Genomic DNA, 24977 nt, shown 5'->3' on the forward strand with positions numbered 1-24977 from the left:
TGTCCTACTCTTTGCTAGTGACTCTCTTGCCCTACTCTGCCTAGGGTTTCCCTGGGCACAGAGCATCAGGCAGTGGAAGAGGATACGTCTCAAGTAACCTTGACGGCCCTTGAGTCTCTCCTTGAGGTAGAGTCCAGACCAGCCCAGCTCTGGAGGCAGGCTCTTTACCTTAGTTATATCCTTATGGAGCCTCTGTAAGGTGTCACCTTAGGAACTCCAGGTCTGAGAAGTCCAAGGCCTGCAAGCCAGACCTGTTTGAGACATTTGGGGCCAGAAGATGCTTGGGTGTGGGATGGCACTGCCCCCTAATGGTGCCTAATGGTAGTCCCAGTTTCTCCCCTACTGCCAGCCCCAGTGACCACAGACACACGCCAGGTTGTAGAGTTCATAAAATCTCTTCCGAGCCAGCGGGCTGCAGCCAGAGCTGCCAACGAGTCCAGAACTATTCCTTGGGTTCAAATGCCCCCAAGGCTATTGTTCATTACATCTACCAGAGCCTCCCACCACACTACCAGGAGCTGCCAGAGCCCCATGCAACCCTCTCCCTCCCAAGCCCCAGGGCCTGATCCTGATATCTGGAGCAAGGTGCTGGGGACATAGACAAGTGTAATGATGTACAGAAGCCAAAGTGGAGAGTCACATCTCGGTCTCAGCCAACAGACTGTCCCCTAGTCCCGACGTCATTAGCACCATCTGAGAGCTGGGATCTGTGGAAAGGCAGAGGGGCGTTCAGACCACCATTCGTTCTTCCACTGGGGACCACAAATAGAGAAGTGGACTAGGTTTTCCCATAACCACTCTCTCAGCTCCCAAGCCTCTTCAGAACTAGCTCCAATTAACCCACAGGTCTCTTACCACTGGGGCACATCCAGGAGTTGCTGCCCCTCTGGTGGGCAGCAGGCTCCCGTCCCTTCTCTCGTTCCTGGGTGTCACCAGCCCCTCCTGCCACCTCTTCTTCCTCCTCTCCCTCAGAAAGGAGGTCACAGATCTGCTGCTGCAGCTCTGGACTAATGCTGTTCTCAGCCAACACCAGGCTCCGCAAAGCTGTGGGGTAATTTTCTACCATGTCCAGCAGGGTCTAGGGTAGAGAAGAATATGGAAAAGGATAAACACATTTAAGGTGGCTACGAATCCAACCTGCCACCCCTTTGGTATGTATGTACACAGACACTCTGGCTAACTTCTATCCCAACCCTTGGCCTTCCCCAAACATGAATATGTCTTACCTGAGCTGACTGGTTGGTGAGTCCTGTGCCCTCCAAGTCTAGGACTTCTAAGGTACGGCTGGAGGCCACAGCTACAGCCAACATTCCTGCCACATGGTCACCTGAGGAGAGAGCGTTCACACACACACACCTGAGTTTATGCACAGGCCTGCTAACCCTTCCTCCCCTACAGCCTCCCTATTGCCTTAACAATCTTAGATCCCACCCCCAGGCCAGGAAATACAATTGGTAAGTGGCCAGGAGGAGAGCACTGTGATTGGTGAGTGAATGCATGAAGCAAGCCAAGTCCTGGGTGGTGATGGATGCTTTGATCTACCTGTTGGTCATCTGGTCTTACAAACAGGTGGCTCCTCTACTACCTCCCAGACCCCTCCCCTCCATGTTTCCTTTCCCCAGTGTGGGGGTTACCATGCCAACTGATGGTCCCAAGTTCTTGGATGGGGATGGAGTGGTGAGAATCTAAAGGGGTTTTCTTCAGCCTCACCGAGGGGATTGTAGTCCAGATTGAGGACGCGGACCTGGGAGCTGTGGGCCACAGCAATGGCAAGGCGGCTCCAGCCCTTAGGGGTGATGCCAGGGTTGGCACTCAGCGTTAGCTCCTTCAAGCCTGGGCAACATTGTAAGGAGAAGCCAGGATGAAGAAGGTCAGGTCCTCCTTAAGCCCCTACCCTGCCCTAGGTCTTTGGAGTGTCCCTAGTGGCTGGGAGCCACTAACCGCCCCCCCCCCAAACTCCAGAGAGACCCATGCATTCACTGCCCACTGGAACCTAGATTCCAGACTCTCCACCCTGCTCAGCCCCTAATCCTTCCTGAGAGGATTTAGGAAAAACATTCTCTCCCATATTGTCAGAGCCCTCAGCTCTGGGCCACACCCCTGCCCTCTGCACTTAGCTTTTCATCAAGGCTACACCAGCCCCATGCCCTCGGCAGGGCCCTGCTCACCAGACTTGGCCCCGTCTGGCGGGAGGAGGCCACAGATGAGGTTGATGGCTTCATCACCCAGCATGCAGTCCCCCAGGTCCAGAGCCACAAGGGCAGGGTGGAGGGCCAAGGCTGGGTTCAGCAAGGCCAGCCCTGCATCTGTCAGGGGACTCCCATGTAGGCTGGGGGCGGGGTGAGACCAGAGAGCAGAGGTTATCTCAATCATCGACTCTATCTGGAGGGGGAAGGGGTTACTGCAATCATCAACTCAACCTTCCCTTAGGTAAGCTCTAGAGGTGAGGAGGGCACTCAGTCACAGCACTGGGGAGAAGCCTTGGGAAGGGAGAAAGAAAATTCTAGATCCTAAGGAATACAGATAGCAGTAGAATTCGGTTTCTTTTCTGGGATAGAGACTGGGACCCAGGACAGAGCACAGAAAAGAGGGTGGGTAGTGGATTAGGACTCCTCAGTAGGTAGAATGTAGGGGCAGGGGGAATCTAGTTCCCAGGGAAGTGTTCCTTCCTGGGAACTGAAGATTGCCCCCAGAAGTCCATGAGGGTGATTAGGAGGGAGGTACACGTGCCCCGCCAGGAAGATGTGGGTATCCCGTCTCCTTTGGGGTGGGGCTGCGTGTGCAAAGTCTGGAGAGAAGGGATGTGCTTGGAGGGTGTTGTAGAAGGGTGGGCAGAGAGATGAGGGGTATGTGTAACGGGAAAGAAGGGTGGATGGTGGAAAGAGGTACAGGAAAGTGTGTGGAGGAAGAGGAGGTGGCAGAGGAGTGCAAGGAGGGGTGCAGTGCCTGGGACCCCCTTGCGAGGGAGCGCACTCACAAGAGGGACTGGATGGAGCGGTTGGTCCGCAGCGCCTCCGCCAGCTGCTTGATGCGGCTGGGGCTGGACACGACGCCCAGGTTAAGGTTGAGCTGCGCCAGGGACGTGGCCCCGGCCAGGGCCCGGCAGATGCGGCCGAAGTCGCGGTCGCAGAGGCGGCAGCCGCGCAGGGAGAGCAGGCGCACGGCGTTGTCGCGCAGGCCGCGGCAGATGTCCCGCACCTCGGCGCCTGACAGCGGCTCCCCTGAAATCTGAATGGAGCTGGGCAGCATCGTACCCACGGCTGGGCCTCCGGGGCCGGGGCCCGGGCCGCGGGCGAGGTTGGTGGGGCTGTGGGCGGGGTCGGGGCTGAGGTCGAGGCCCAGGCTGGGGTCGCGGTCGGAGCGGGGGCGGAGGTGGCGGCAGCGGCTCAGGTGGCCGCGGAGGTGGCGGCGACGGCGGCGGTGGTGGCGGCGGCGAAGAGAGAAGGGCCCCGGGCCGGAGCCGGCCGGGGCGGCGGAGGCGCGGAGGTCGCCCGCCGGGCTGAGATCGCGCGGCGCTGGGGCCGGGGCGGACCGTGCCGTCCGTGTCTGAGCCGTGGGCCGGGGTGCGCGATCCGCAGCCGGCCGGGTGCTGCTCTGCGCTTGTCCTCGTCCCTCGCGGTTGCGGCGGCGGCGTCTCAGGGGTCTCGGCTTAGGACGCGCGGGGCCGATACCCGCTCTGAGGCCACATCCTCTCTCTCCCTTCCTCCAGCCCGGTTTCTTCCACCGCGCCGGCAGGGAGAGCCCGAAGCGGGCAGGCCGGCAGCCGGCTGGAGGGCGGCGGGCTGCAGCTCAGGCTTCGGCTCCAAAGCCAGAGCAGGCGGCGAGTTCCCATGGCAACGGTCGCGTCACCACCGCTCGCCACGCCCCCTGCCTGGCTTAGGCCACGCGGGCCCACGAGGTTTGCGTGCACTGGGTGGTTCAGTAGCTGTGGGGACGCTCTTCCTCTGGGTGCGGGGCCAAACAACGGGTAGAAAGTAGATAGCAGGGTTGGGTTGAGGCCATCAGGGGTTGGGAGCGTGGAATGGAGGCGCGTCACATGGAGATGGCGTTTGAGGCTATGACCACATTCTTTTGCCCATTCTCCTGTCGTTCCTGTCGGTGCCTTCACTTGGAACCCAGGCACACCTTCCGATCCTGCTTCAGTCTCTACGGCCCTTTAATACCGGCCTCGCCGCGCGCCCGCGATGGGAGGCACAGCGTGAGCGGGAATTCCAGCCCACGTGCACTTCCCCGCGGGCCCCTCGCCAAGATGGCGGCCCCAGGTGCCGGGCGGGGCAGAGCGGCCTTAACTACCAGGCACAGGGGGAACCCCAGAGTCCCTGGGGCAGGTGAGCCGCGGGTATATGCAAGATGCTGATGCCGCTTTCTCCAGGTGCGTAGGGCACTGCTGATGCCTTGAGGTCGCAGAACCGCTAAAACTGGGATAGCCAAGATAAACAAGGTGCCAGGATCAGCGACCTTAAGTGGTGGTAGGACCGTGGAAAGTGGGCTGGAGCTTTCGGGAAGGATACACCGTACAGTGTGGGCAGTGCTGTTGGGAGATTTGTCCACTGGTGATGGTGTGTGGGCCTCAGAATATACGGTCACCTCAGGCAAATGAAGGGCCTTTTTATTAGGAAGGAAAGATGCTGACCTAGATTTACGAGGGTGGTGATTTTTTAAAAATAAGTAGTGAAGAGAGGTCAGAAATTCTATTCCCTCTGTTAACCAGTGAAGCAGATTAAATGGGTGGTGGTGGGTTTTTTTTTTTAAGAGTAACCTGCATCTCAAAGAGGAAGGACAGAGAAAACTGAAGAGAGAGCTTTGTCCCTCTGGCCCCAGTATAACCAAGGCGGAGGCAAGTTTGGCTCAAATGTGAGCACCCACAGGAAAATTATCCCTACATTAATGACCCAACGCATAAGTGTCTTTTAATGACATGGAGTTGGGTCTGGAAGTTTCGTCTAATGGTCATTTCAACACTCATGTCCCAAGAGTGCAGCTGAGCCCAAACTCATGCTGGGTACACTGTTCCAACAGATTTACGGTTCTTGTGTTTGAGGCTTCCCCGCGGCTCCATGGGTCCCCTGTCCTCAGGGGCAGGTTCCTTATTTCAATTACTGCCTTCAGTGTAGTCTGGTCTGTCCCACCTACTTTCTACCTCTCCCACCTTACATCCTGAGGGTATAAGGGAACATGTAACATTACCACCATTGACAAAACAGAAAAATGTATAGGAAACAGGGTGGTGGGGGGACCACTGGAGCAGTAGCTGCAGTTCCAGACTTCAATCAATATTTTAATTACCAAGTCTATATTTAGCAAGACAATGTGGGAGAGAGAAAGAGAAAGGAAGGGGTAGGTGGTAAGAGGGCCTCAGAGGTGCTGACCCACTTTCTGCACCGGCTGCAGAGCCCTGCAGTCCTGGCCAGGAGTTCCTGGTCCTGTGCCCTTCAGAAGCCTCGACAGGCCTCAAAGGAGGGGTTTAAGCTGCAGACCCCATCAAAGAGACACATGTCATCAGTACTGTCCTTTAATCTTCCTTCACTCAGCAGCTGGGGAAAAAGGGGCCGGCCAAGGATTTCAGGTAGGGTCAGTGTGACTGCACTGTCACCACAACAGCCTTGACTGTGGCATTGAACACGATGGCTGGAAGCCTAGCAGCAGGGATTGCAGCAGGGATGTCTCTGGGGACCCTCTGCATGGGTGGGATGTTGGGGCCCTCTAGTGTGTCCAGGATCCCTGAAAGGAAGAGGATGGAAGGTGAGCGTGAGTTGGCTGGGTCCTACCCTAGGCAGCTGTTCTTCCCCTCCTCCATATCCAGACCTCCTGTCACTTACCCTCTACTACCTTGTGGTAAGCAAAATGCAGATAAAGCAGGAAGAGCATATGCAGGGCAGCCAGGGTGCCACAGAGGAGCAGCCGTTGTGTGGGGCCCACAGTCCGTGACACCAACACTGCCACCTAGAGCCACAAGAATACAGCTTAGAGGGCCTGGCTCCAAAGTGAGCGGTGTGAAGATACTCCTTCCCGGAGCAGAACAATCTTTGGGCTCTTCCCTCCCACTTGGATCCTTTTGTGGGATTTGGCCCAAGCTCTGGGCTGCTTTCTCCAACTCTTCAGGAGCACAGCCCACCCCTGGAAATTTCCTGCCCAGCTTACCATGCGCAGGGTGGACAGCCCCCCTACCAGCAGCCAGAAGAGGTAGAAAAGGGCATGGAGGTGGATGTTATAGGTGATGAAAAGGACAATGCAATGCCCAAAGAGGCCATAGCCCTAGAAAAGAGGATGGTGGAAAGGGAAATCACTCAGGCTGGCTGGCCTCTGGACCATCATGAAGACCCTGAGAAATAAACAGTCCACTGACCTCACTCCAGGCCCTGGGGCCCCAGGACAAATGCAGACCAAGGCCTGGCTACTCTTTTAAGATCACCCTTGCCCACCACCATGCTAGACTCCTTACCAGCAGTGCCAGCATCTGGAGCATGGTGATCTGGGCGTTGCACAGGTAGGCGAGGAAGTAAATGAAGGATGAGACGCCCAGCCAGTAGCCGAAGCAGGTGCCAATGGCTGTTCCCATCAGGGTGCCCTCCCGCTGTGGGGTGAAGGCTCTACTTAGTCCTGGGAGGCCAATGGTCTCAGCTTCACCCAGGGCTGTCCTCAGGGATGCTTCTAACTCACTCCATCATCTTATCCTTGGGCAGGTTTCAACTCAGTTCAGCCACCCCCCAAAGTCTTCTGTCCTGCTTACGATAATGGTGTCAGAGGTCTTCATCCCGTGGAGGAGGATGGCGACCAGGGTGAAGACCAGCATGAGAGGTCCATAGAGCTCACCTGCGATTTTCTGTCAATATACCAACTCATTCAGCATGGAGGGTAGAATGGCTCTTAGTTTATTCTTTCCCCAGCTTTGCCTGGTGGCCCCGCCCTCTGCCTTAGTGCCTCCCCCAGCTGTTCCAGTCATGCTACCCCTATTCACCTGGGGGAAGTTGACCATCTTGATAGGGATCATGGACTCCAGGAGCCTGGGAGAGGAGAGGAGAAGAAAGATGAGAGCAGAGATGGCACTAGGCTATGAAGTTCTGGAGGGCCTGAATCTTATTTATCTCTCTAATTCCAGAGAACATACTAGATGGTAAAAGAAGAAGAGGGTAGTAAAGATAAAGAATGAGGAAATCACTTCCTTGCCCCTAAAAATGCTTCTAGGAAGGACAACCCTCTGATGCTGTGCTGACTGAAGCAGCAGCAATATGGGGAACTCAGGGAGCCCAGCTGGGTCTTGGGAGAGGGCTTGACAATTTACCTATTTGACCTGATCCCCTTTAAAAGGCAAACCTCGGCAGAGAATGCCCAGAATTCCGAACTGTGATGGTGAAGCCCTGGGAAAGGTTTAGAAGGAAAGGTGTTACTTGAGGGAACCAGTGTGCCTCCTGCCTCTTTCTGCTTACCATTCCTCCAGGTACCACTGAGCATTTTCTTGAAATATATTTGAAGTGATATGAAAATTCCAGGTAGAAGGATAAAAGTATAAGTCACTTCCCCATTCTCTTCTTAAGTCGCTAACTCCTAGTAGTACTTTGGCTAGATTTTAGCCCCTCTGGGAAACCTGCCCTGTCCCACCTCCAGCCTACTGTGGGTCAAGTGTCCCTCCTGTGTGTCTCTTCATGGCAAATGAGTGCTGTACTGTAATTGCACTCAAGGGCAAGGCTCCCCTCTTTTTTCACCACTAAATCACAACTAGTGCAGTGCCTGGCACAGAGCAAAAGTTTAATAAGTACTTGCTGAGTATACTAAGTATTTGGTAAGCGTTGATTAAATTAAACTATGAACAAAGTACCAAGCCAAGATTAAATCTAATTCTTGAAAACTCATTCGGCAACTATGTACTAATATTCTGGTTCACAGACTTTTCTAGTGCTGGGAATAGAAAGATAAACAGAGCCTACTTTTGAGAAAGCCTCTGGGGAGACAGACGCAAGAATAAGAAAGTACAGCACTGCTGAAGTGTTATCTGTTAGAGGAAAACACGGAGCTCTCTGAGAGTACCAGGAAAGGACAAACTGGGAGTGGGGTTGAGGAATGGGTAACAAAGTGACATTTGAGCAAGGTTTTAAGGGAAGATGAGTAGCTTACTAGATGGAGAAGAGGAAGAAGGAAATGTGTTAACACCATGTCCTGTTCCAGACTGGTAAGAGGAATGGTGTGGCTGGGGTACAGATGTGTTGATGAGGGATAGTGGTGTAATGAAGAGGGGAGTCTAAGAGCTTGGTATCTGACTGTAGTTTGGATGAAGGACGAGGTATGAGGAGGGCAGCTTGGGTCAGAAGGATCCTCACCTGCTTCGCACCTGGGCAGGCTCCACATCAAAGTAGGGTCTCAGGATGTCGATGTTGGCATACAAGCTGAAGGCTCTGGAGGCTTGTCTCTTCCCTGCCTGCCACATCTGAGGACAGGAAAATGGGTCGTGTGGGTGGGTATTGTGAGATTCTTGGCTTTAAGGCCTGTTGCTTATTTTCTGTTGGATTTCTACATAGTTCTAACTAGACAACCTGGGGTAACCTTCCCCAACGCCAACTCCAGAACCTGTGGCCTCCTAGGTATACTTTTCCACCTGCCAGGGACCCAGTATTGCTCACCTGATCAGCCACCTGCCGGCTCAGCTGTCCCTTAAAGCCCTTCATGCCCAGGAACTCCCCATCCTCTTCTTCAGCAGCAGCTGCATCAGCATCTACTTCTTCCTCACGAAGGCGCTGATGGAGCTCACCCATATCCTCGAAGCTGGAGCCTGAGGTATCGTCCATGTTCTCCATGTCAATCACAGCTGAGCCCCCACCCTGTGAAAACAATAGCTCCTAGTGTGCAAGACCTTTCTGCTCCATCAAGTCTTTTTCTGTCATCCCTGGGCTTGGGGCTTTGTTCTTCCACTGCTGGGGATATGGCTTGGAGTCACCATAGATCATGCCACTCTCTTCCCTTCATTTGCTCTCAGAACTTTGATTATTTGGCTTTCTTTTCTAGCCTAGGAAACCTACTCCTTGTCTCCCATACATGTCTTTCTCCTACCTTCCCCATCAAAGCCTCAAAGGGTTGCAAAAGTGCCCACTTTCTTTGCCTTTCCCAACCCCAAAACAAAGCTGTACACACAGTATGGTTTTAGCCAGTGCATTACTCCCCAAACCTCTGCCATGCCTGACCCTGACCGACCACCTAGCTTGTCCCGGAAGCAAGAGCGGGTGGGCCCAGAGACCTGAGGGCCTCTGACTAGAGTACAAGTCCGGCCCTTTCACGTCAGCACTGGTCCCACTGACTTTCGTGTGCACGAAGACCCAAAGGAGAGAAAAGTGCTGCAAATGGAGATTTCCAGGGCCCAAGGAAGAGTCCCCACGACACTTCAGTACGATTGCTGGCCCTGGGGCTGCTGGCAGCCGGAGCCCTGGGGCCATTACCTGGATGTTTTCTTCGAACCCTCCCCATTCCGGGCCAGCCCCGTTTCGAGATCCGCCGGCCGGCGCTGTCGTAGTTGCCATGTCCCTCGAGAGCTCCCGTCGCCGTAGCCCGAGCTAGTCCCGAGCGTGGTCGGGGACTAGGAGAGATGTGGGCTCGAGGGAAGGAGAGGTCCAGGGTCGAGAAAGAGAGGCGGGATGAGCCAGAACGCAAAAAGGGTAATCCCGGATGTTTGGCCAAAACTGACTTCCGGAAGCTGGGGACGTGGATGGAGAAGGGGTAGAGTCTCGCGATATTTAACCTTCCAGGCAGTGGTGCGTTGCCACGGAGACGGAGGAGGGCGACTAGAACGCACACGCCAGTTGCTATCCTAGTCACGTGGCGGAATCAAAGATGGCGGCGGCCCGGGCAGTGGAAGAAATGCGGAGCCGCGTGGTTCTAGGGGAATTCGGCGTTCGCAATGTAAGCCTTGTGGCCTTCAGCTCGGGAGGAGAAATGAGAGTGGAACAGGGATGAGTTGAGATCGGAGTGGGGACGGGCTTGACCTCGCTGCCCCTTCGCGGACAGACTCGGTTCTCTTTGCTCTAGGTTCATACCACTGATTTTCCGGGTAACTATTCGGGCTATGATGATGCCTGGGACCAGGACCGCTTCGAGAAGGTGGGTAGAGCCGGAGGTGTCCGAAAAGGGTGTGAGGATCGGACCCAGGCCGTGTGATCTGAGCAGCCTGTGGCTCAGAAGCTGTCCTTGGGGTTTTCTGTTCATAAGACGTTTACTGAGCAATGTGCCAGGCGCTCCGTGTACACGGCTTTTGCTGTTGTGCGAAATGATCCCAGTATAATGTGGTAAAGGCGGTTGATAGCAGTAAGGACAACCAGGAGTGATTTGGGGTGTGGGTGGTGTGTCCCATCTCGCAGAGGCACTTAATCTCGAACGGTAAACAGGGCAGAGGTTTGGAAGATTTCCTAAAGAAGATGACATCCAGATTGAGTCTTGAACCATGAGCAGAAGCTGAGAACAGCGAAGAGTGAGGAGGGACTAAGAACAGAAGCTAAACTAGAAAAGGCTTGTGTGAACGGTGCTGCCGGAATATCCAAGCAGTTCATTATTGCTAAAATGTAAAGTGGGTTGGCATGAGTGGTAGGCAAGATTGAAGTGCATTTTAGGCGCTGTAAGTGATAAAGCAAAGGGGAAATAGAAGGTAAGTTTGGTTATTGCTTTGATATGGGCTCGGGGGCGGGGTGGGGGGCACTGTAAAATGACCCAGCTTGGGGAACTGCCTTGATGGATGATGGTGTCATTTATTGATGAGAAATGGATCTCGAGGATGATGATGCATTTAGTTTCCTGAAGCTGGAGCAGAATATATGTTTGAATTGAGAGCAGAAGTGAAATATAATTTGGGGAGTTGTCAGTACAGATAGCTGCTAAAACCATGAGTGTGGTTGAGGTCACCCTGGAGAGAAAAGTTGGAAAATAGTTTTCAGAAAACAAAAACTCGAGGAATAGTAATATTTATGCAGTAGGTGGAAGATGGAGAATTTAGAAAGATTCATCAGAGAAAGAAGAGAACTAGAAGATTGGTGTTCAGAAATCAAGGCAGTAGAGTGTGAAAAAGGATCATGTCAACAATGCCAGCAACAACAGGAGTCTAATAAGATGTCTTCTGGACTAAGCATTATGGAAGCATGTTTTTTGGTAGAATAGCCTCTGTGGATAGTCTGGATGGAAGCCATGTTGCAGAGGGTTTTAAATGAATGGAAGTTAAAAACAGACTTTTTAAGAAACTAATTAAGGATTTGGGGAGAAAAGGAAATCTGGGCAGAGGGCAGAGGTTTTTGGACGTATTGACTATACAGAGAGTAAGTTTAATATTTTTCCTGTCCCTTTAGAGTTTTCGTGTGGATGTGGTACACATGGATGAAAACTCATTGGAGTTTGACATGGTGGGAATTGATGCAGCTATTGCCAATGCTTTTCGACGCATTCTATTAGCCGAGGTATTGGTGGGTATGGTGATGGGTATTTAGTGAGGAAACCATGACATTACTTCACTTGTAGAATTGTCTCAGGGTTTATTTTTCCTGCAGTATTCCTGAGCATTCCTCTTGTTCATTCGTAAACTTTTCATCAAGCATTTTTTAAGGAAGAGGTGTCCTCTTATGTTAGCAGGCAGGGAGTAGATAATAGGGTCTTTGTAGATGAGTGATTTTATTTTGTTGGGCAGGTGCCAACTATGGCTGTGGAAAAGGTCCTGGTGTACAACAACACATCCATTGTCCAGGATGAGATCCTTGCTCATCGCTTGGGGCTCATTCCCATTCATGCCGATCCCCGTCTTTTTGAATATCGGAACCAAGGTGAAAAATGAAATTTTGGGAAAAGGGGGGCAGCTCTTCTGCAGAGTAGATTCTGGAACCAGATTGCCTGTTCAAGTCCTGGATTAACTACTGTATGACCTTGGGCAAGTTTCTGAACTTTGGGTACATCATTGTTCTTATCTGTAGAACACTTGCCCTTGTCAGGATTAAATGAGAAATGTAGTGCATTCAGCATGGTGCCTGGCATTCAAATGTCCAGTAGTCCTTTAAGAGCTGTCACCTCCTCCCTTTGTGCAGGAGATGAAGAAGGCACAGAAATAGACACATTGCAGTTTCGGCTGCAAGTCAGGTGCACTCGGAACCCCCACGCTGCTAAAGATTCCTCTGACCCCAATGAACTCTATGTGAACCACAAAGGTGAGTATTGGTAGGCTGAGAAAGACGGCCCACCTGTTGGTGGGTGCTAGTTTTAGGGACTGAGGTCTTCTGATGTGTTTATTTCTCTAGTGTACACCAGGCACATGACATGGGTCCCCCTGGGGAATCAGGCTGACCTCTTCCCAGAAGGTACTATCCGACCGGTACATGATGATATTCTCATTGCTCAGCTGAGGCCTGGTCAGGAGATTGACCTACTCATGCACTGCGTCAAGGGCATTGGTAAGAGCTTTGTGGGCTGCCCTGGGCAGGAAGGTAGTTCGAATACAGTGGGGTGAGGTGTGACTAAGGGACTTAGGTAAGATGTCACTGACAGGCAGAAAGCCAATGGGCCTTTGGGAACGTGAAGAGTTTTCCCACAGGTTCTTGATTTCCCTCTAGGCAAAGATCATGCCAAATTTTCACCTGTGGCAACAGCCAGTTATAGGCTTCTGCCAGACATCACTCTGCTTGAGCCTGTGGAAGGAGAGGCAGCTGAGGAGCTGAGCCGGTGCTTCTCACCTGGTGTTATTGAGGTGCATGAAGTCCAAGGTATGGTATTTGGGGTGCTGTTCTGGTCAGGACCTAAAATATATTTTCTTTGAAGGTGGCAGAGAAGTAAAAACTCTGGGTTCATGTATACAGTTTGTTTTCATTAGGTAAAAAAGTGGCCAGAGTTGCCAATCCCCGGCTAGATACCTTCAGCAGAGAAGTCTTCCGGAACGAGAAGCTAAAGAAGGTTGTACGGCTTGCTCGGGTTCGGGACCATTATATCTGTGAGTATCAAATTGAGGAGTGGGGAGCAGCTCTTTGGTGCTAGTTTCCTTGCAGAGCCCAGATGTGGAATCTAGCAATAACTTGTACAGGAGCTTTTGCAAGCCCTAACTGGGCTAAAACGTCTCTTTGGTTTCCAGTTTCTGTCGAGTCAACAGGGGTGTTGCCACCAGATGTGCTGGTGAGTGAAGCCATCAAGGTACTGATGGGGAAGTGTCAGCGATTCTTGGATGAACTAGATGCAGTTCAGATGGACTGAGGCTTGCAACCAGACTTATTGGCATGGCTGAGCTTGGATGCTCCTGAGGCAAGCTGAAGATTTTGGGTTCAGACCTGCCGCCACAGGACTGTTGTAGAAAACCTGTGTGACGAGGTGTCTTGAATTTTCTGGGACAATTCCAGCTTTTACAGTCAATATATTTTGTTAAATGTGTCATAAAATCGGACTTTAATGTCTTTATAAGGCCTTAATATAAATACATTCACATCCAAACAAAAATTGTTTTGTTGGAGACCACCTCTTCAGTTTTGATCCATAAATATGGGGCCTCAACTTGGAAAAGGTTTGGTATTATTTAGCAGTTAGGACCACTGGGCTCAGATGTCATTGCAGGTCAGTGCCAAGTTCTTCTGAAGCTTCATGAAAAAATGCCAAATTGAGGTGTTTTCTGGGGGCAATCAGATTGTACAAAATTACTGTGCACCATTTAACCTATCTCTTGGATAATGGAGAAAGTTGCTGATAGAAAATAGGATGATCCTTAACAGTCAAGTCACATTGTTATCAAGAGCCACACGAGGAAGAACAGCAATTCCCTTTGGGCAGTCCCTGAGTCAGGTCCAGTGGTTTCCAGTGATGACACCAGAGTGGTTTGGGCTATCTGGTCTCGGTGTGTAAGGAACAGAAATCTTTGTCTAGCTGGCATACTATTTCAGAAAGCTTAACAGAGCAGGTCCGTCAGACACAGTTCTTCCTGTCTTGTCTCCTTTGCAAGATGCTCATGAGGAATGGTGACCCTGGAGTATATCACTAATTTGAAAAAGACAGATGAACTCTTTCTGTATGAAACTGAGATTTTTACTGACATGCAGATGTGCTTTAGAGTTAATGTTTCTACAAAAAGGTTCTATAAACAATAGAAAACTTCTAGCATGAAGTCACAAGATGTTAAAAATAGTACAACACAATAAATACAGCTATGCCCTCCACAGCCCCAACCAGAGAGAGGAGTAGGCAGCTAGTAAGTTTGGAGGGAAACATGCTTTGAGATGGCCTTCACAGTTGACAAGAAGCCCAAAGCACCACCCTGGGTGCCACAGAAAGTTATGCCCGACTCAAAGTTCTGTTCCCCCAGGTTTGTGTCTTCCCAAGCCTCCCCTGTCTGGGGGCCAACACCAGCTAAAAGCTATAGCTTCAGTCCACACTGCTCCACCCAGTCCTCAGTGAACTGGATTGATGACAGGCCTCTTTGTGCAAAACACATGGACACTATATGGTTTCTGTATGGATTAAGCCTATCTATTGCCAGCAATGACCTCAGGGTTATAGGACCATCTAGTGACCTCGAGAACAGACTGGAGACTCACAATACGGGTTGTGATGGGAAGGCATATTTTCTTTCTTTTGGAAATGGCCCATGAGAGAAGTGACCAGGGATCTGAAAGACCATGAGATTTTTGAAGGCACCTGGACTCAGCTAGTCCTAGGAGAGACCAGTGGCTTTGCTAGCTGTTTCTCAGATGTAGCCTAGTTGGTCTGGATTATCCTTTGATGCCAATGGCATCATGTGACACTGGATAGGGTACTGTGGCTCTTGTGCCTGAGTGGACCCTGGGGTTGGGGAAACCACACTGAAGGGTTATTCATAGAAGGGCAAGATGTGTGAGCTCTAAGGGACATGTTAGCACTATAGATGCTGGCCCGGCCCTGGTCCCTGAAGGTACAACACTTGATACCGCATCCAGGTCTTAGCAGTAGCCTGTACCATGGATCTCATCAGCTGACCAGATTCTTGCTTAAAACAGAGGGACCTGGCCAAATTTAGTTCAGCACTCAGCACCTGACACAGACATGCCCCTGGGAGATGGGGAGGGCTCCTTGCCAGCCCAGCAGCATAGGGGCTCAGTCGGACTTGCAATGGTCTAGGAGAAACTCTCTGGCACAAGTAGTTCAGGTCTGAGCCCTTGCCAAAAGCCTGGCTAGTTGCAGTGTTGGGTATAGCACCCCTAGTTACCACTCTGCACAGGTATATGGCTACATAGAGGCAGGAGGGCTTGAGGAGAAGGGCTGCTCTGCTCTAGCTTTTCTCTTGGAAAAGCCAAAACTCCAAGTAGAATGGGAGATACCTGGGAGATCTAGACAGCATGGTAAAAGCCCTAACTCCCTTTCTTGATACTTTAGTATAATTCTGGCCCTGCACGGGGCCCACTCTCTCCAGCTCCAGACCTGGATTTCTCCAGGCTGACAATGGTGGTAAGTGAGGTGGCAGTGGAGAGAGACCTAGAGATTAGCTACAAAGGGGAAGAAGAGATGACAAAGGCCAAGGAAGGATGCCTAAAAGCTTGATTCAGGGTTCAAAGATGGTGGCCAGGCCGCCCTCCTCATTGTCCAGCACCTCCGTCTCCAAAATTGGCTTTGTTTTTTTGAAAAGTGAGGGAAGGTTCTTAATGTGAACTTCTTTTCGGAACTGCTCTCCCAAAGGTTTCTGTGGAAAACAAAGGAGAAAGAACTAATGCTGGAACCTGAGTAGTGGGTGGTTTTAAAAATCATCTCACCATAATGGCCAGTGACTACATATGGTTTAGTTTGCCTGAACATGAACACATGATCTAAGAGGACCACAGGGGTGGTTAGGAGCACAAAGGAAGATACATGACCTACCCCAATGCAACCAGCAATAAGACGTTTGAATTGGTCCTTCCGCCGCTTGTCAGCAACTTTCTGCAGAGAGGGGTTCAAAAGCTTGCAGTCAAACTGGTCCAGGGAGTCCTTCTGTATTTCAGGGATCTGTTCCATAACAGCTCTTATCTCCAGGTACCTGGGACGCTGAGAGGTGAGGGTAAACCCACTCAATGGGGTATAGGTTTGGGCCCTGCTACTTTTCCTATTCCCCACTACACTCACCCCCTGGGCAGCATTAGCAACTTGGCCGCTGCCTATATTTAAGATAAGGCCCAACTGAATGGGAGCCAGCTGTGAAAGATGAAGCCACAGCCAGCCTGCCCCCACGCTTTCTCTACTCACCAGTGCCTCGTATATCTGGAAGGCCAGGTGGACCAGGGAAGCCATGCAGCCATCATGCTGTCCATGTGTCTGTAAGCCCTTCAGCACGCTGGTAAAAAGCCATGTCACAGCATCGGCGAGCAGTGTCCCTGATAGCACCTGGGGAGACAGCTATGCTCAGGACCAAAGTGGGACTCTGAGGGCCCCAGCACCCCAATTCTTCCAACCGATTCAGTCAATCCTCATGACCCAAACCTTTCAGAAGGGGCGAGGAGAAGGGGTGAGAAACCATACTTGTTTGAGGAGGGGCCAGCAGAGCTGTGTGGTCGTCCTCTGGCAGGACAGAGTATCCTTCCAGGCCAGGGAATTGAAGGCTGTAATTAATAGTGCTGTACAAACATCCTAAAGGAAAAGGATGAAGGATTACAGTGGGAAAGTAAGCACAACTTTCTGAGTATTATGTATTAGGAACCAGAGTTTTAATAGTAGGTAAACAGGAAAATGATAAGAAAGAAATGAGTTTATTTCCTCTGTATATCAGGCAGTCAAAAAGAAGAAAAAAAACAATACAGAAGAAGAAATCTGTGTGTAGGGAGGAGACAGAGCTCAGGCCTGGGGGGTGCTGAACATGAGGGACTGGCCATCAATGTTCCTTTGAGATATTCTGAGCCTTTGCCCATGCCAACAGGGGAGACACCATGGCCTTGTGCTTATCCCACTGTTTTCTGGGACTCTAGGAACCAGGAACTTAACTCAAAGGAATATTACCCCAAAAACTTTTTGATGGCATCATAGAATGAGAAAGATAGAAGCGCCACAGACAGGAAAGGAGAAACAGTACCTGCACCCTCCACCTACCTCATGCTTCATTAGGCATTTGCCCAGGTCTGTAAGCTCCGCCATGGCTGAGGGGGTTACCTCTGTGGCCATCATCTCTTCATCTGTAAGCAGAGAGCAGAATGTTAAGCTCCATCATCCATTCAGAACAGAGACTATCCTGTCCTGACAGAAGCCCACAGAGTAAAGTTAAGCTGAATATGCTCAGTTAACCAGTGGTTGAGTAGCACTGGGACAGCCCTCCATCCTCATGAAGGGAGGTAGAGGCCTCTGCCCATGGCAGATCTAGAGATGCATCTAGCTGTACATTTCAGAAACAGTGGGAAATGAGGTTTTCTGGAGTTATTTTAAAAACTGCAAATGGTGAGGATCTTTTGTCTTTAAACATATTTGAGGACTCACTGTAGTAAACACTGATTTAGTTACTGAGAGTATCACACAGGAATAGGACAAAGTCCATTCCCTGATGAGAGCTGACATTCTAGTGAGGGAAACAAGTAATAAATGAATACTAAAGAAAACAATGTCAAATAGTGTTAAGTGCTCTGAAGAAAGAACAGAGGAGAATATAGAGTGGTTGGGTTGCTATTTTTGTAAGTTGGTCATGGAAGACCTCTTGGAGGTGACATTTGAGCAGAGACCTGAATGAAGAAAGGGAAGAGAGATATAGTTAGGAGGAAAATCATTCTAGATCAAGGGTCCCCAATGCCTGGGCCACGCAGTCTGGTAGGAACTGGGCCGCAGAGCAGGTGAACGGCAGGCCAGTTAGCAAAGCTTCATCTGTATTTGCAGCTGCTCCCCAGCGCTAGCATCACCGCCTCAACTCCACCTTAGATCATCAGGCAGTAGATTCTCATAGGAGCACGCATCCCTCGTGCCAAAAAGATTGGGGGCCACTGTTCTAGATAGAGGAAACAGCCAGAGCAAAGGTTCTCGGGTGAGAGTATGCTGGGGGAATACAGGAAGAGGGCCAGCATAGGTGAAAGCTAGATGTACAATGTGCTTTCTACATCAGACTGCTAGGGAATCAGTTTCTATAGGAACTGACCTGGCAGAAGGCCAATATTTAGGAGCCTAAGGGCAGAGACCTCTGAGGACCATGCAACAGGCTAACTTACCATCTCCATCTGTAGGGGGAGCAGTACTGTGGTCAGCACCTTTCTTTGAAACACAGCACACCGCTAAAGCAAGAAAGCAGGGTTACTGGGCTTACTACCACCAGACAACAGCCACCTCAGGCCAAGAGATCCCAAACTGTCTCTGGGCAGGTGACTAAGGGGGAAGGTCCAGGTACAACATCAGCTTCACCAACAGAAACAGGCATTTGACCAGACTGTTCTGGTCCCCCTTCAAGTTCAAGTAACTATAGGGAAATTATAGAATTCTCTGAGACCGAATGACCAAGAAAGGATACCTGATAAATCCTTGGATCTACTCTATCTCAAACAAACGAAATGACCAAAAAAATAAAAAGAAAATTAACCACCTTAATGTCCAAGAATTCATTTTTTTCCCCCTATTTTGACAAAGCTAGGATTAATCCTACCATTAATCCAAATTCTTCCTGCTATTTAAGACCATTTCCTTATATTTTGGCCTTAGTCTGAACAAATATAATTCAGTTCGCAATTCATAAAATGTCCATAGGCTGATTTAAGGACTACCTAGTTTCTAGCTAGTTAATTATGTCTTACCAGTCTGTCAGTATTGCTGCAAACATACTTTAATGGGGCTGAGTGAGGGACTACCCCTGGTTCCCACATGCCACTTACTGATTAAGTCCATGACTTCTCGGGTTAACATCCTCACCAGTTGTTCCTCTAGCATCTCTTGAGACTCTGGGTTTTCATCTGCAGTCTCATCTTCTCCACTGTAGGAAACCAGGGGCCAGGTTCCATGGGAGTGCAAGAGGAAGGATAAGGAAAGCAGTGACCCTAACCAGACACTCTGTGCCTACTTCCTTCTCCTGGCTTTCTGCTGGTCTATGCTGCATGTAAATGTTGGGAATGGAAAACAATGATCCACTGAGGGACATGACGACTCGTGTCTAACTGGTAGAGGGTACTAGATCAAAATCCTAAGTGGAAAAGAAGTCTTAGCATTCTAAGGTAGCTGCAGGTACACCCCCTGAAGGCTTGATCTGAGACTGCCTAATGGTCACAGACAAGCCACCTATTATTCACCTAGGCTAAGAAGTACTATAACCCACTCTGTTCTAGCCCTGGGATGGCAGAATCCCCCGCTTCACACTCCTGAACTTCTCCCACCCCCAACTTGGCTCTAGCTCATCTACCAAGGAGAAGAGATGTTCCTTACCACAAAAGGCTCCTCTGGTTGATAACTTGCCATTTTTGGGAAAGCCTCTGAGAAAACAAAAGGAAGTAAATGCTGAGTTGAGGAGAAGGCTGGAACAGATAATATTTAAGGTCTACCTCAAGATTAGAATTAACTAAGGATGACTGCAGATATCAATGACAGCCTTGGGAGACTCACAAGGTTAAAAAACTACATATCGTTTCTGTAACCTCTCCCACGACCATGACAAGGGGCAGCAGATCACAAACTTCTTTGCTTGGAAAGGATCAACAATTTTAGAATTCCTGGGTCACTCTGGACCCTTAGCTTAATTCCAGAGTCAGGGAAACAGACCCAGGGGAAGTGTTCCTCTGATTACCTCTTCTCAGTTAATAGGAGGTTAGGAGCATAAGCTGACTCTGCAGGTGCTTCATGGACAATTAAACCAGTTTAGTTCTTGGGAGCTGCTCAATCCACTGCAGCAGGTGTGGGGTGGCTACACAGCCATCCTGGTAGGGCTAGGAGACAACACTTTCAGGAGCTTCTGACTTGCAAGACTCAGAGAGGCCACCCACCCTAAGAGTCCTCTTTGCTACCCTTTCCTGTCCAATCTCTTACCATGTGGAGGTAGGTAAAAAGAGGTCCAAGGATGGGAGACACCAGGGCTTCGTAGTGCTCCGGGGGACAGAAGAGCACCAGAGGCTTCACAAAGACCCATGCCGCGGCAGGTTAAGAAATTTTAGCATGAGTGCGCACCTTTCTCATTCTAAAGCACCCCTTGCCTGCCAGGCAGCAGATTGAGCCCTTACGCAGAGTCAACCCCCAGAAAACTTGCAGATGCCAAGAACATCCTGTGTTAATAGGCAAAAATCTTCAAGCTCTTTTCTGAAAATCCTAAGCTGCATGAATACTCATTTCCATTATATTTTTAGTTTAACTGTCCTTTCTACCAGGTTGTACATTATGGGCACCAGGTTACCTCAAAGTAGGGAGAAAAAAAATAGGAGGAACATTCTTGGAATAAACTCTTCGTCGCCATTCTCCTTATAACTTAGGGAAGAAAGATATGAAAACATTTAAAAAAATCTGTAAATGAAGTATGAGGGTGCTTCTTCAAAGAGGAAGCATCTGACAAAATATACAAAAGGGATAATAGTGCCATCATTCATATTTCCAAAAAGTGGGATGGTAAAGATTTACCCCTAAGGAGAAAGAGCTTTCAAGGCCCCCTGGACTGCCTTCCTGTTTTTCCTGCTATTTACTTCAATCATCTTATCATTTTAATGTGGTTATTATACACTTAGATAAATGATTCCATCTGTTCCACGCAGCTCAGCTCTGCCTCCTCAGGTGCCTGTGAACTAACTGTTCTTTCTTCAATCTTCTGGCCCTTGGGGTTACCTAGGGACTTCTGAAAGGATATGAAGCATGGGTCTGAGTCGGTAGTCAGGAATATTGTTCAAGTTGACAAAGGCTGAGCTGAGGAGCTGGGTAGCCAGGTGCTCCACAGTATAGAAGTCCTGCTGCATGGAAGGGCCCGCCTTCCCTAGGATATGGAAACTGCAAGGGGAAATCATAGGCAAATGATAAATCCAACATCTCTTATGGCCAGCCCTGACTGCCCCAGGAAGTCTCAGTGCCATGGAGCTTTGGCACAGAGAATTCTAGTCTACCATAAGTCTTCTCAGCTAGAAAAGCAATTGTATTTACTCCTTAAGAGAATTTTAGTTTAATCAATATACTTTAAAGATGTGGACTTAATCTTTTATCAAAAGTAAAAATAACAGCCCTCCGCCTCCCACTTTTAAGGAAACTTTTTGAAAGCATTCAACATCTTTTTAAAGGTAGTTGTTAGTACTCAAGAGCAACAGTAACCTTCATTACTTCATAAGTAATATGGATTTAAAGTGAAGAATCTCATTAGCTTGACCAATTAGAGCTCTAGGTTAGCAAGGCCAATACCCTGGGTGTGGCAGTGTATAGGAGGGCCACTTACTTCCCCATCCCACAACCAGGACCCAAAGACTAAATCTAAATCTGGTCAGTCACCTCCCAGTGTCCCATGAAAAGTAGGCTAGGAGTAGTGAGTGGGTCTGAGAAAATGCATCCCCACCACTATTCTACTTTGGTCTCATTTTACGCACCAGAAATAGACAAGTTGGACATAAAATATCAAGTCATGGCTAGGACTGAGCCACATATGACAATCATAAACAAGCAAATGTAAGAAAACAAAACAGCTTGTTCATTTCGACTTGACCTAGATTCATTAGTTCTCTGTCAAACTCTTGCCTCATCTGAGACTTGATTCTAGATCTAAAGTCCAACTCATAGCCATTCCTGTACAATACATGTCTAGGGAGAGAGTATGGAAAGGCAGCATTGGTTCCTTACCAGTTTTCATAGAGGGTGGAGAAGAAACGCTGCATTCTTTCCAAGACCGTTTTGTAAACAGGAGAGTCATTCAGTTCCAAGAGAGGCTGAGGTAATCCTACAAAGACAGGTCATGTACATGGTGCTCTGCTGCCAGGAGTCTCAACTTGCCAACACCATACAGCAAGCAGATGTGGTCTGGGGTCGGGGGTTGAGGAGTGCTATCAATGCAAAGCAGCTGGTCTAGTCTTCTACCAGCTGGAGGTGCTAAGAGCTTCCCTAAAGGTGATTGCTACACTGTCTTTGAAGGAAAAGATGAAAGCTATTTAAGTACCCAGGACTTCACACTATACCTGGGTACTCCAACTTTTGCCTGGATTTTTCCAGATGGGACTTGTACCAAAACACACAATGACAGCTCAAAATAATCTGTCCATAAAACACTGGGGATGTTCTCCCTCTTTTTGTGGAACCTCTTTTTCAAGCAAAATGTTATGCAAAGCTCAAGATGTATAACACATCAAAATAAAACCCATTTACCTCAATATAATAATTGCCTTAAAAGATCTATACTTCTAATCATAGGCCATTTTATATTTAAAATCTTGCTTATGGTTGGAAGCTGTCAGAACTGTTTGTCCGTTCCAGTATGCTTTGGTTAGCCATATATAGTTCCTGGCTTGCTTTGAATAACTTTGAATTTGGGGGGTGGGGAATGGGTGGTAAAGCAACACCTACTTTTTATATTAATGGCAAAACATTCTTCTTTTTTAACTGGTGTCTGCAACATGGACCTTAAATGTATTGGTGCCAAAGGAAATGGCTCAGGACCATGTAGGTCAAGACAGACATGAGCTCTGGAAAGGCAAACTGACACCCTTCCTTTTAATAACGTGCTCACTGGATTGCTTAATCATAGCCAGGCCCAGGCGGAGCTAATGGCTGGGAACAAAGAGATACTGTGGGGGCAGTGGTGGTGAGCCAGCATGAAGCTTCATAGATGGGCACAAGATTTAGACAACTCTGGGTGTCTCTAGCTCTAACTTCTAACCAACGGCCTTCTCTCTGTGTTCTAGCAACACAGGTCACCCCTCTGTATTCCCTGGACACACCAAGTTCTTTCCTGCATGCCTCAGCATCTTGTACCTGCCAGTCTGTTTACCCAGAATGTTCAGCATTTCCTCTTGCCCCCAACCTGGTTAGTTCTTACTCATCCTTCAAGTCTCCACTGGGGGCAATCTTCTGACTCCTCTCCAAGACTGGGTTAGGTCTCCCAATAAACACACTCACAGCCACTTTCCTTCACAGCACATAGCACAATTATGACTGCAGTTATTCGCTAATGGGAAAAATGAGTTAAAGCAACATTCTAATCCAGGAAACATGGCTTAGAAACTATTCCTTTAAAAGTTTTGACAATATATATAATATTTTACTGATAAAAGCTATTTAAGCTTGTTTCAATACTTTAGTTTTCATACACAAGAGACAGGAAAGTATGCTAATATCCTTCAGGTCAAAAAAACCATGGTTTATTAATAACACACAGCACTACCTGGAGGGGTTAAACCTGGGTGGGAAAGGTGGCAGGGGGTGGGAAGCTGCCTCAGAAGACCTCCTTTGTATGCTAAGATAATGAAGTAAATGCACTTATTCCTAGAGTGCCTATAGTAACTCCATACATGCATTTCTGAACAAATAGGTGGTCAAGGTAGTGCCACGTGATGAGGAAGGAGACACAAGGCACACTGAGGCTGCTTGAGGAGTCCATTAGAGATAAGGCGAACTTCGAGGGAAAAAAGGCTAGATTTCTTACCTAAAATAGCAGATTTTTCCGCTTCAAGCATATCCAGAGCCTTTGTGAAAGGCTCTACCATTTTGGCTAGCATTTCTGGTGCATATAAAGTATTGTGAGTTCTAAAAGAAAAAAAGGATGCTATGTGAACTTTTCCTAGTCTGTTGCAGAAGGAAAGAGTGGTTTTCACCTTGTAATTCAGTGATACTACACTTCCACATAGACAAATCTCCCTGTCAACACTACTCCTGGCAGGGGAAAGGAAAGATGGTATAAGCTTTTCAGTGTTTCCCTGGAAAAGAGAATAGACTTCAAGCTATTAAATATAGTTGCAGAGTATACAACCTAAAAGCAATCAAGAAGAAAAGCAAATCTGGAGATATCTCATCAATATCACAGTCTGAAGCTAGAAAGCAAAATTCTTTTGAACCTGCACCAGTGCCTTGGCACTGTTTTCTGACTGCCCGTGATACAGGAAGAAATGTCAGAGGCATATGGATTCACAGGCGGGAACACAAAGCAGGTGGTAATATGCCCCCGTTTTTCAAATGTTTTGCCTCCATTCCAAAAATACGGACCCTATAATGCTGTGACGGTTGTTTCAGCTTCCTGGAGGAGCATCCACAATTCCCAACATGTGCGTCTGTTCTCCACCAAAATGACTTACCTGGGCAGTTACTGGCTTTGTATGACTAAGGAGGAGAGACTGTAGACCTGATCTTCCTGCTATCACAGTAGTCCCTCCTGCCCAAAGCAATGGCACCACTGAACAATCTATATAGCCAGACAGCATAACTACTTATTTGTCTTTTAGAAGTTAATTATAAGGTATTTCAAACATATAGAAAATTACAGAACATAACGGACACCAGCAATGTCACATATTTAAGATGCACAATGAACAGATCATTTTAGACCATTTTTTAAAAAAATAAAAACCTCATTGTTTTTAAAATCTAACCATGTACACTTATTAGTACACTTGTTTAAATTGTCTTTTAGAATGCCACTTAATATGTTATTTCTAGTTTATTTCCCCATTTCCCTACTGAGAGCTAATAAATTTGTCTCTACTCTTTTGCTTGCAATGAGCTCTTCTGTAGAGGTCTCCTTGTGTATATGTGTGACAGTTTCTCTATCGTGGACATAAACAGGTAGAATTACTGGATACTGGTCCTTTGCAACTAATGGGTTACAAATATCTTCTCCCAGTCTGTGGCTTGACTTGCTTACACTGACATTTGCAATAGGCTTTACTTTTTTTTGTGGTACAATACACATAACATAAAACATCATTTTTAAGTGTACAGTTAAGTGGTACTAAATACATATGCACTGTTGTGCAACCATCACCATCATCCATCCCCAAAACTATTTTCATCTTGTAAAACAAACCCTATTAAGCAGTAACTCCCCATTCTCCCTTACCCAAGCCCCTGGCAACAACCATTACACTTTATTTTTATGATTTTGATTACGCTAAGTACTTAAATAGAATCATACAGTATGTGAACAAAAA

General features: G+C 48.7%; 4 protein-coding genes across 5 annotated transcripts in view; 1 reads left to right on the forward strand and 3 right to left on the reverse strand.

Annotated features, from left to right (window-relative positions):
* Nucleotides 1–376: 376 nt before the first annotated feature.
* LRRC73 (leucine rich repeat containing 73) lies at nt 377–5131 on the reverse strand. The gene is made up of 6 exons (XM_011354702.2): nt 2978–5131; nt 2169–2329; nt 1711–1833; nt 1227–1327; nt 856–1078; nt 377–707 (listed from the first exon to the last, which is right to left on the reverse strand). Exons 1-6 carry the CDS (start codon nt 3247–3249, stop codon nt 637–639), a joined length of 951 nt encoding a protein of 316 aa, XP_011353004.1. The 5' UTR covers nt 3250–5131; the 3' UTR covers nt 377–636.
* A 126-nt stretch (nt 5132–5257) lies between these two features.
* Nucleotides 5258–9690, reverse strand: YIPF3 (Yip1 domain family member 3). Its single transcript, XM_011354703.1, has 9 exons — nt 9426–9690; nt 8616–8813; nt 8316–8422; nt 6959–7004; nt 6731–6823; nt 6443–6574; nt 6142–6255; nt 5820–5943; nt 5258–5721 (listed from the first exon to the last, which is right to left on the reverse strand). Exons 1-9 carry the CDS (start codon nt 9504–9506, stop codon nt 5573–5575), a joined length of 1044 nt encoding a protein of 347 aa, XP_011353005.1. The 5' UTR covers nt 9507–9690; the 3' UTR covers nt 5258–5572.
* A 20-nt stretch (nt 9691–9710) lies between these two features.
* Nucleotides 9711–13428, forward strand: POLR1C (RNA polymerase I subunit C). The gene is made up of 9 exons (XM_011354714.2): nt 9711–9885; nt 10012–10083; nt 11316–11423; nt 11651–11783; nt 12042–12161; nt 12252–12404; nt 12564–12713; nt 12821–12937; nt 13076–13428. Exons 1-9 carry the CDS (start codon nt 9817–9819, stop codon nt 13192–13194), a joined length of 1041 nt encoding a protein of 346 aa, XP_011353016.1. The 5' UTR covers nt 9711–9816; the 3' UTR covers nt 13195–13428.
* A 2053-nt stretch (nt 13429–15481) lies between these two features.
* The window catches only part of XPO5 (exportin 5), a 38499-nt gene continuing 29003 nt past the window's right edge, over nt 15482–24977 (reverse strand). For both annotated transcript variants that reach the window (XM_011354713.2, XM_011354712.2), the window contains 12 exons: nt 23480–23580; nt 21685–21781; nt 20714–20850; nt 19909–20006; nt 19312–19358; nt 18768–18865; nt 18114–18176; nt 17017–17099; nt 16453–16560; nt 16180–16317; nt 15817–15981; nt 15482–15640 (listed from right to left, as the gene is read on the reverse strand). In XM_011354713.2, coding sequence (XP_011353015.1) covers nt 15503–15640; nt 15817–15981; nt 16180–16317; nt 16453–16560; nt 17017–17099; nt 18114–18176; nt 18768–18865; nt 19312–19358; nt 19909–20006; nt 20714–20850; nt 21685–21781; nt 23480–23580 — 1273 coding nt within the window. In that variant the 3' untranslated portion in view covers nt 15482–15502. The remainder of the gene's footprint in view (nt 15641–15816; nt 15982–16179; nt 16318–16452; nt 16561–17016; nt 17100–18113; nt 18177–18767; nt 18866–19311; nt 19359–19908; nt 20007–20713; nt 20851–21684; nt 21782–23479; nt 23581–24977) is intronic.

Source organism: Pteropus vampyrus, unplaced genomic scaffold (assembly GCF_000151845.1).
Source record: "Pteropus vampyrus isolate Shadow unplaced genomic scaffold, Pvam_2.0 Scaffold18, whole genome shotgun sequence".
Lineage (NCBI taxonomy): Eukaryota > Metazoa > Chordata > Mammalia > Chiroptera > Pteropodidae > Pteropus > Pteropus vampyrus.

Coding starts and splice junctions, on each gene's coding strand:
- POLR1C (XM_011354714.2), top strand. CDS start 9,817: ATGGCGGCGGCCCGGGCAGTGGAAGAAATGCGGAGCCGCGTGGTTCTA. Junction 12,162..12,251: donor ACTCTATGTGAACCACAAAG/GTGAGTATTGGT, acceptor TTATTTCTCTAG/TGTACACCAGGCACATGACA. Junction 12,714..12,820: donor TGAGGTGCATGAAGTCCAAG/GTATGGTATTTG, acceptor TGTTTTCATTAG/GTAAAAAAGTGGCCAGAGTT.
- LRRC73 (XM_011354702.2), bottom strand. CDS start 3,249: ATGCTGCCCAGCTCCATTCAGATTTCAGGGGAGCCGCTGTCAGGCGCC. Junction 1,834..2,168: donor GCCAGACGGGGCCAAGTCTG/GTGAGCAGGGCC, acceptor AATGTTGCCCAG/GCTTGAAGGAGCTAACGCTG. Junction 708..855: donor CTCCTGGATGTGCCCCAGTG/GTAAGAGACCTG, acceptor GCCTTTCCACAG/ATCCCAGCTCTCAGATGGTG.
- YIPF3 (XM_011354703.1), bottom strand. CDS start 9,506: ATGGCAACTACGACAGCGCCGGCCGGCGGATCTCGAAACGGGGCTGGC. Junction 8,814..9,425: donor GGTTCGAAGAAAACATCCAG/GTAATGGCCCCA, acceptor TTGTTTTCACAG/GGTGGGGGCTCAGCTGTGAT. Junction 5,722..5,819: donor TTACCACAAGGTAGTAGAGG/GTAAGTGACAGG, acceptor TCTTCCTTTCAG/GGATCCTGGACACACTAGAG.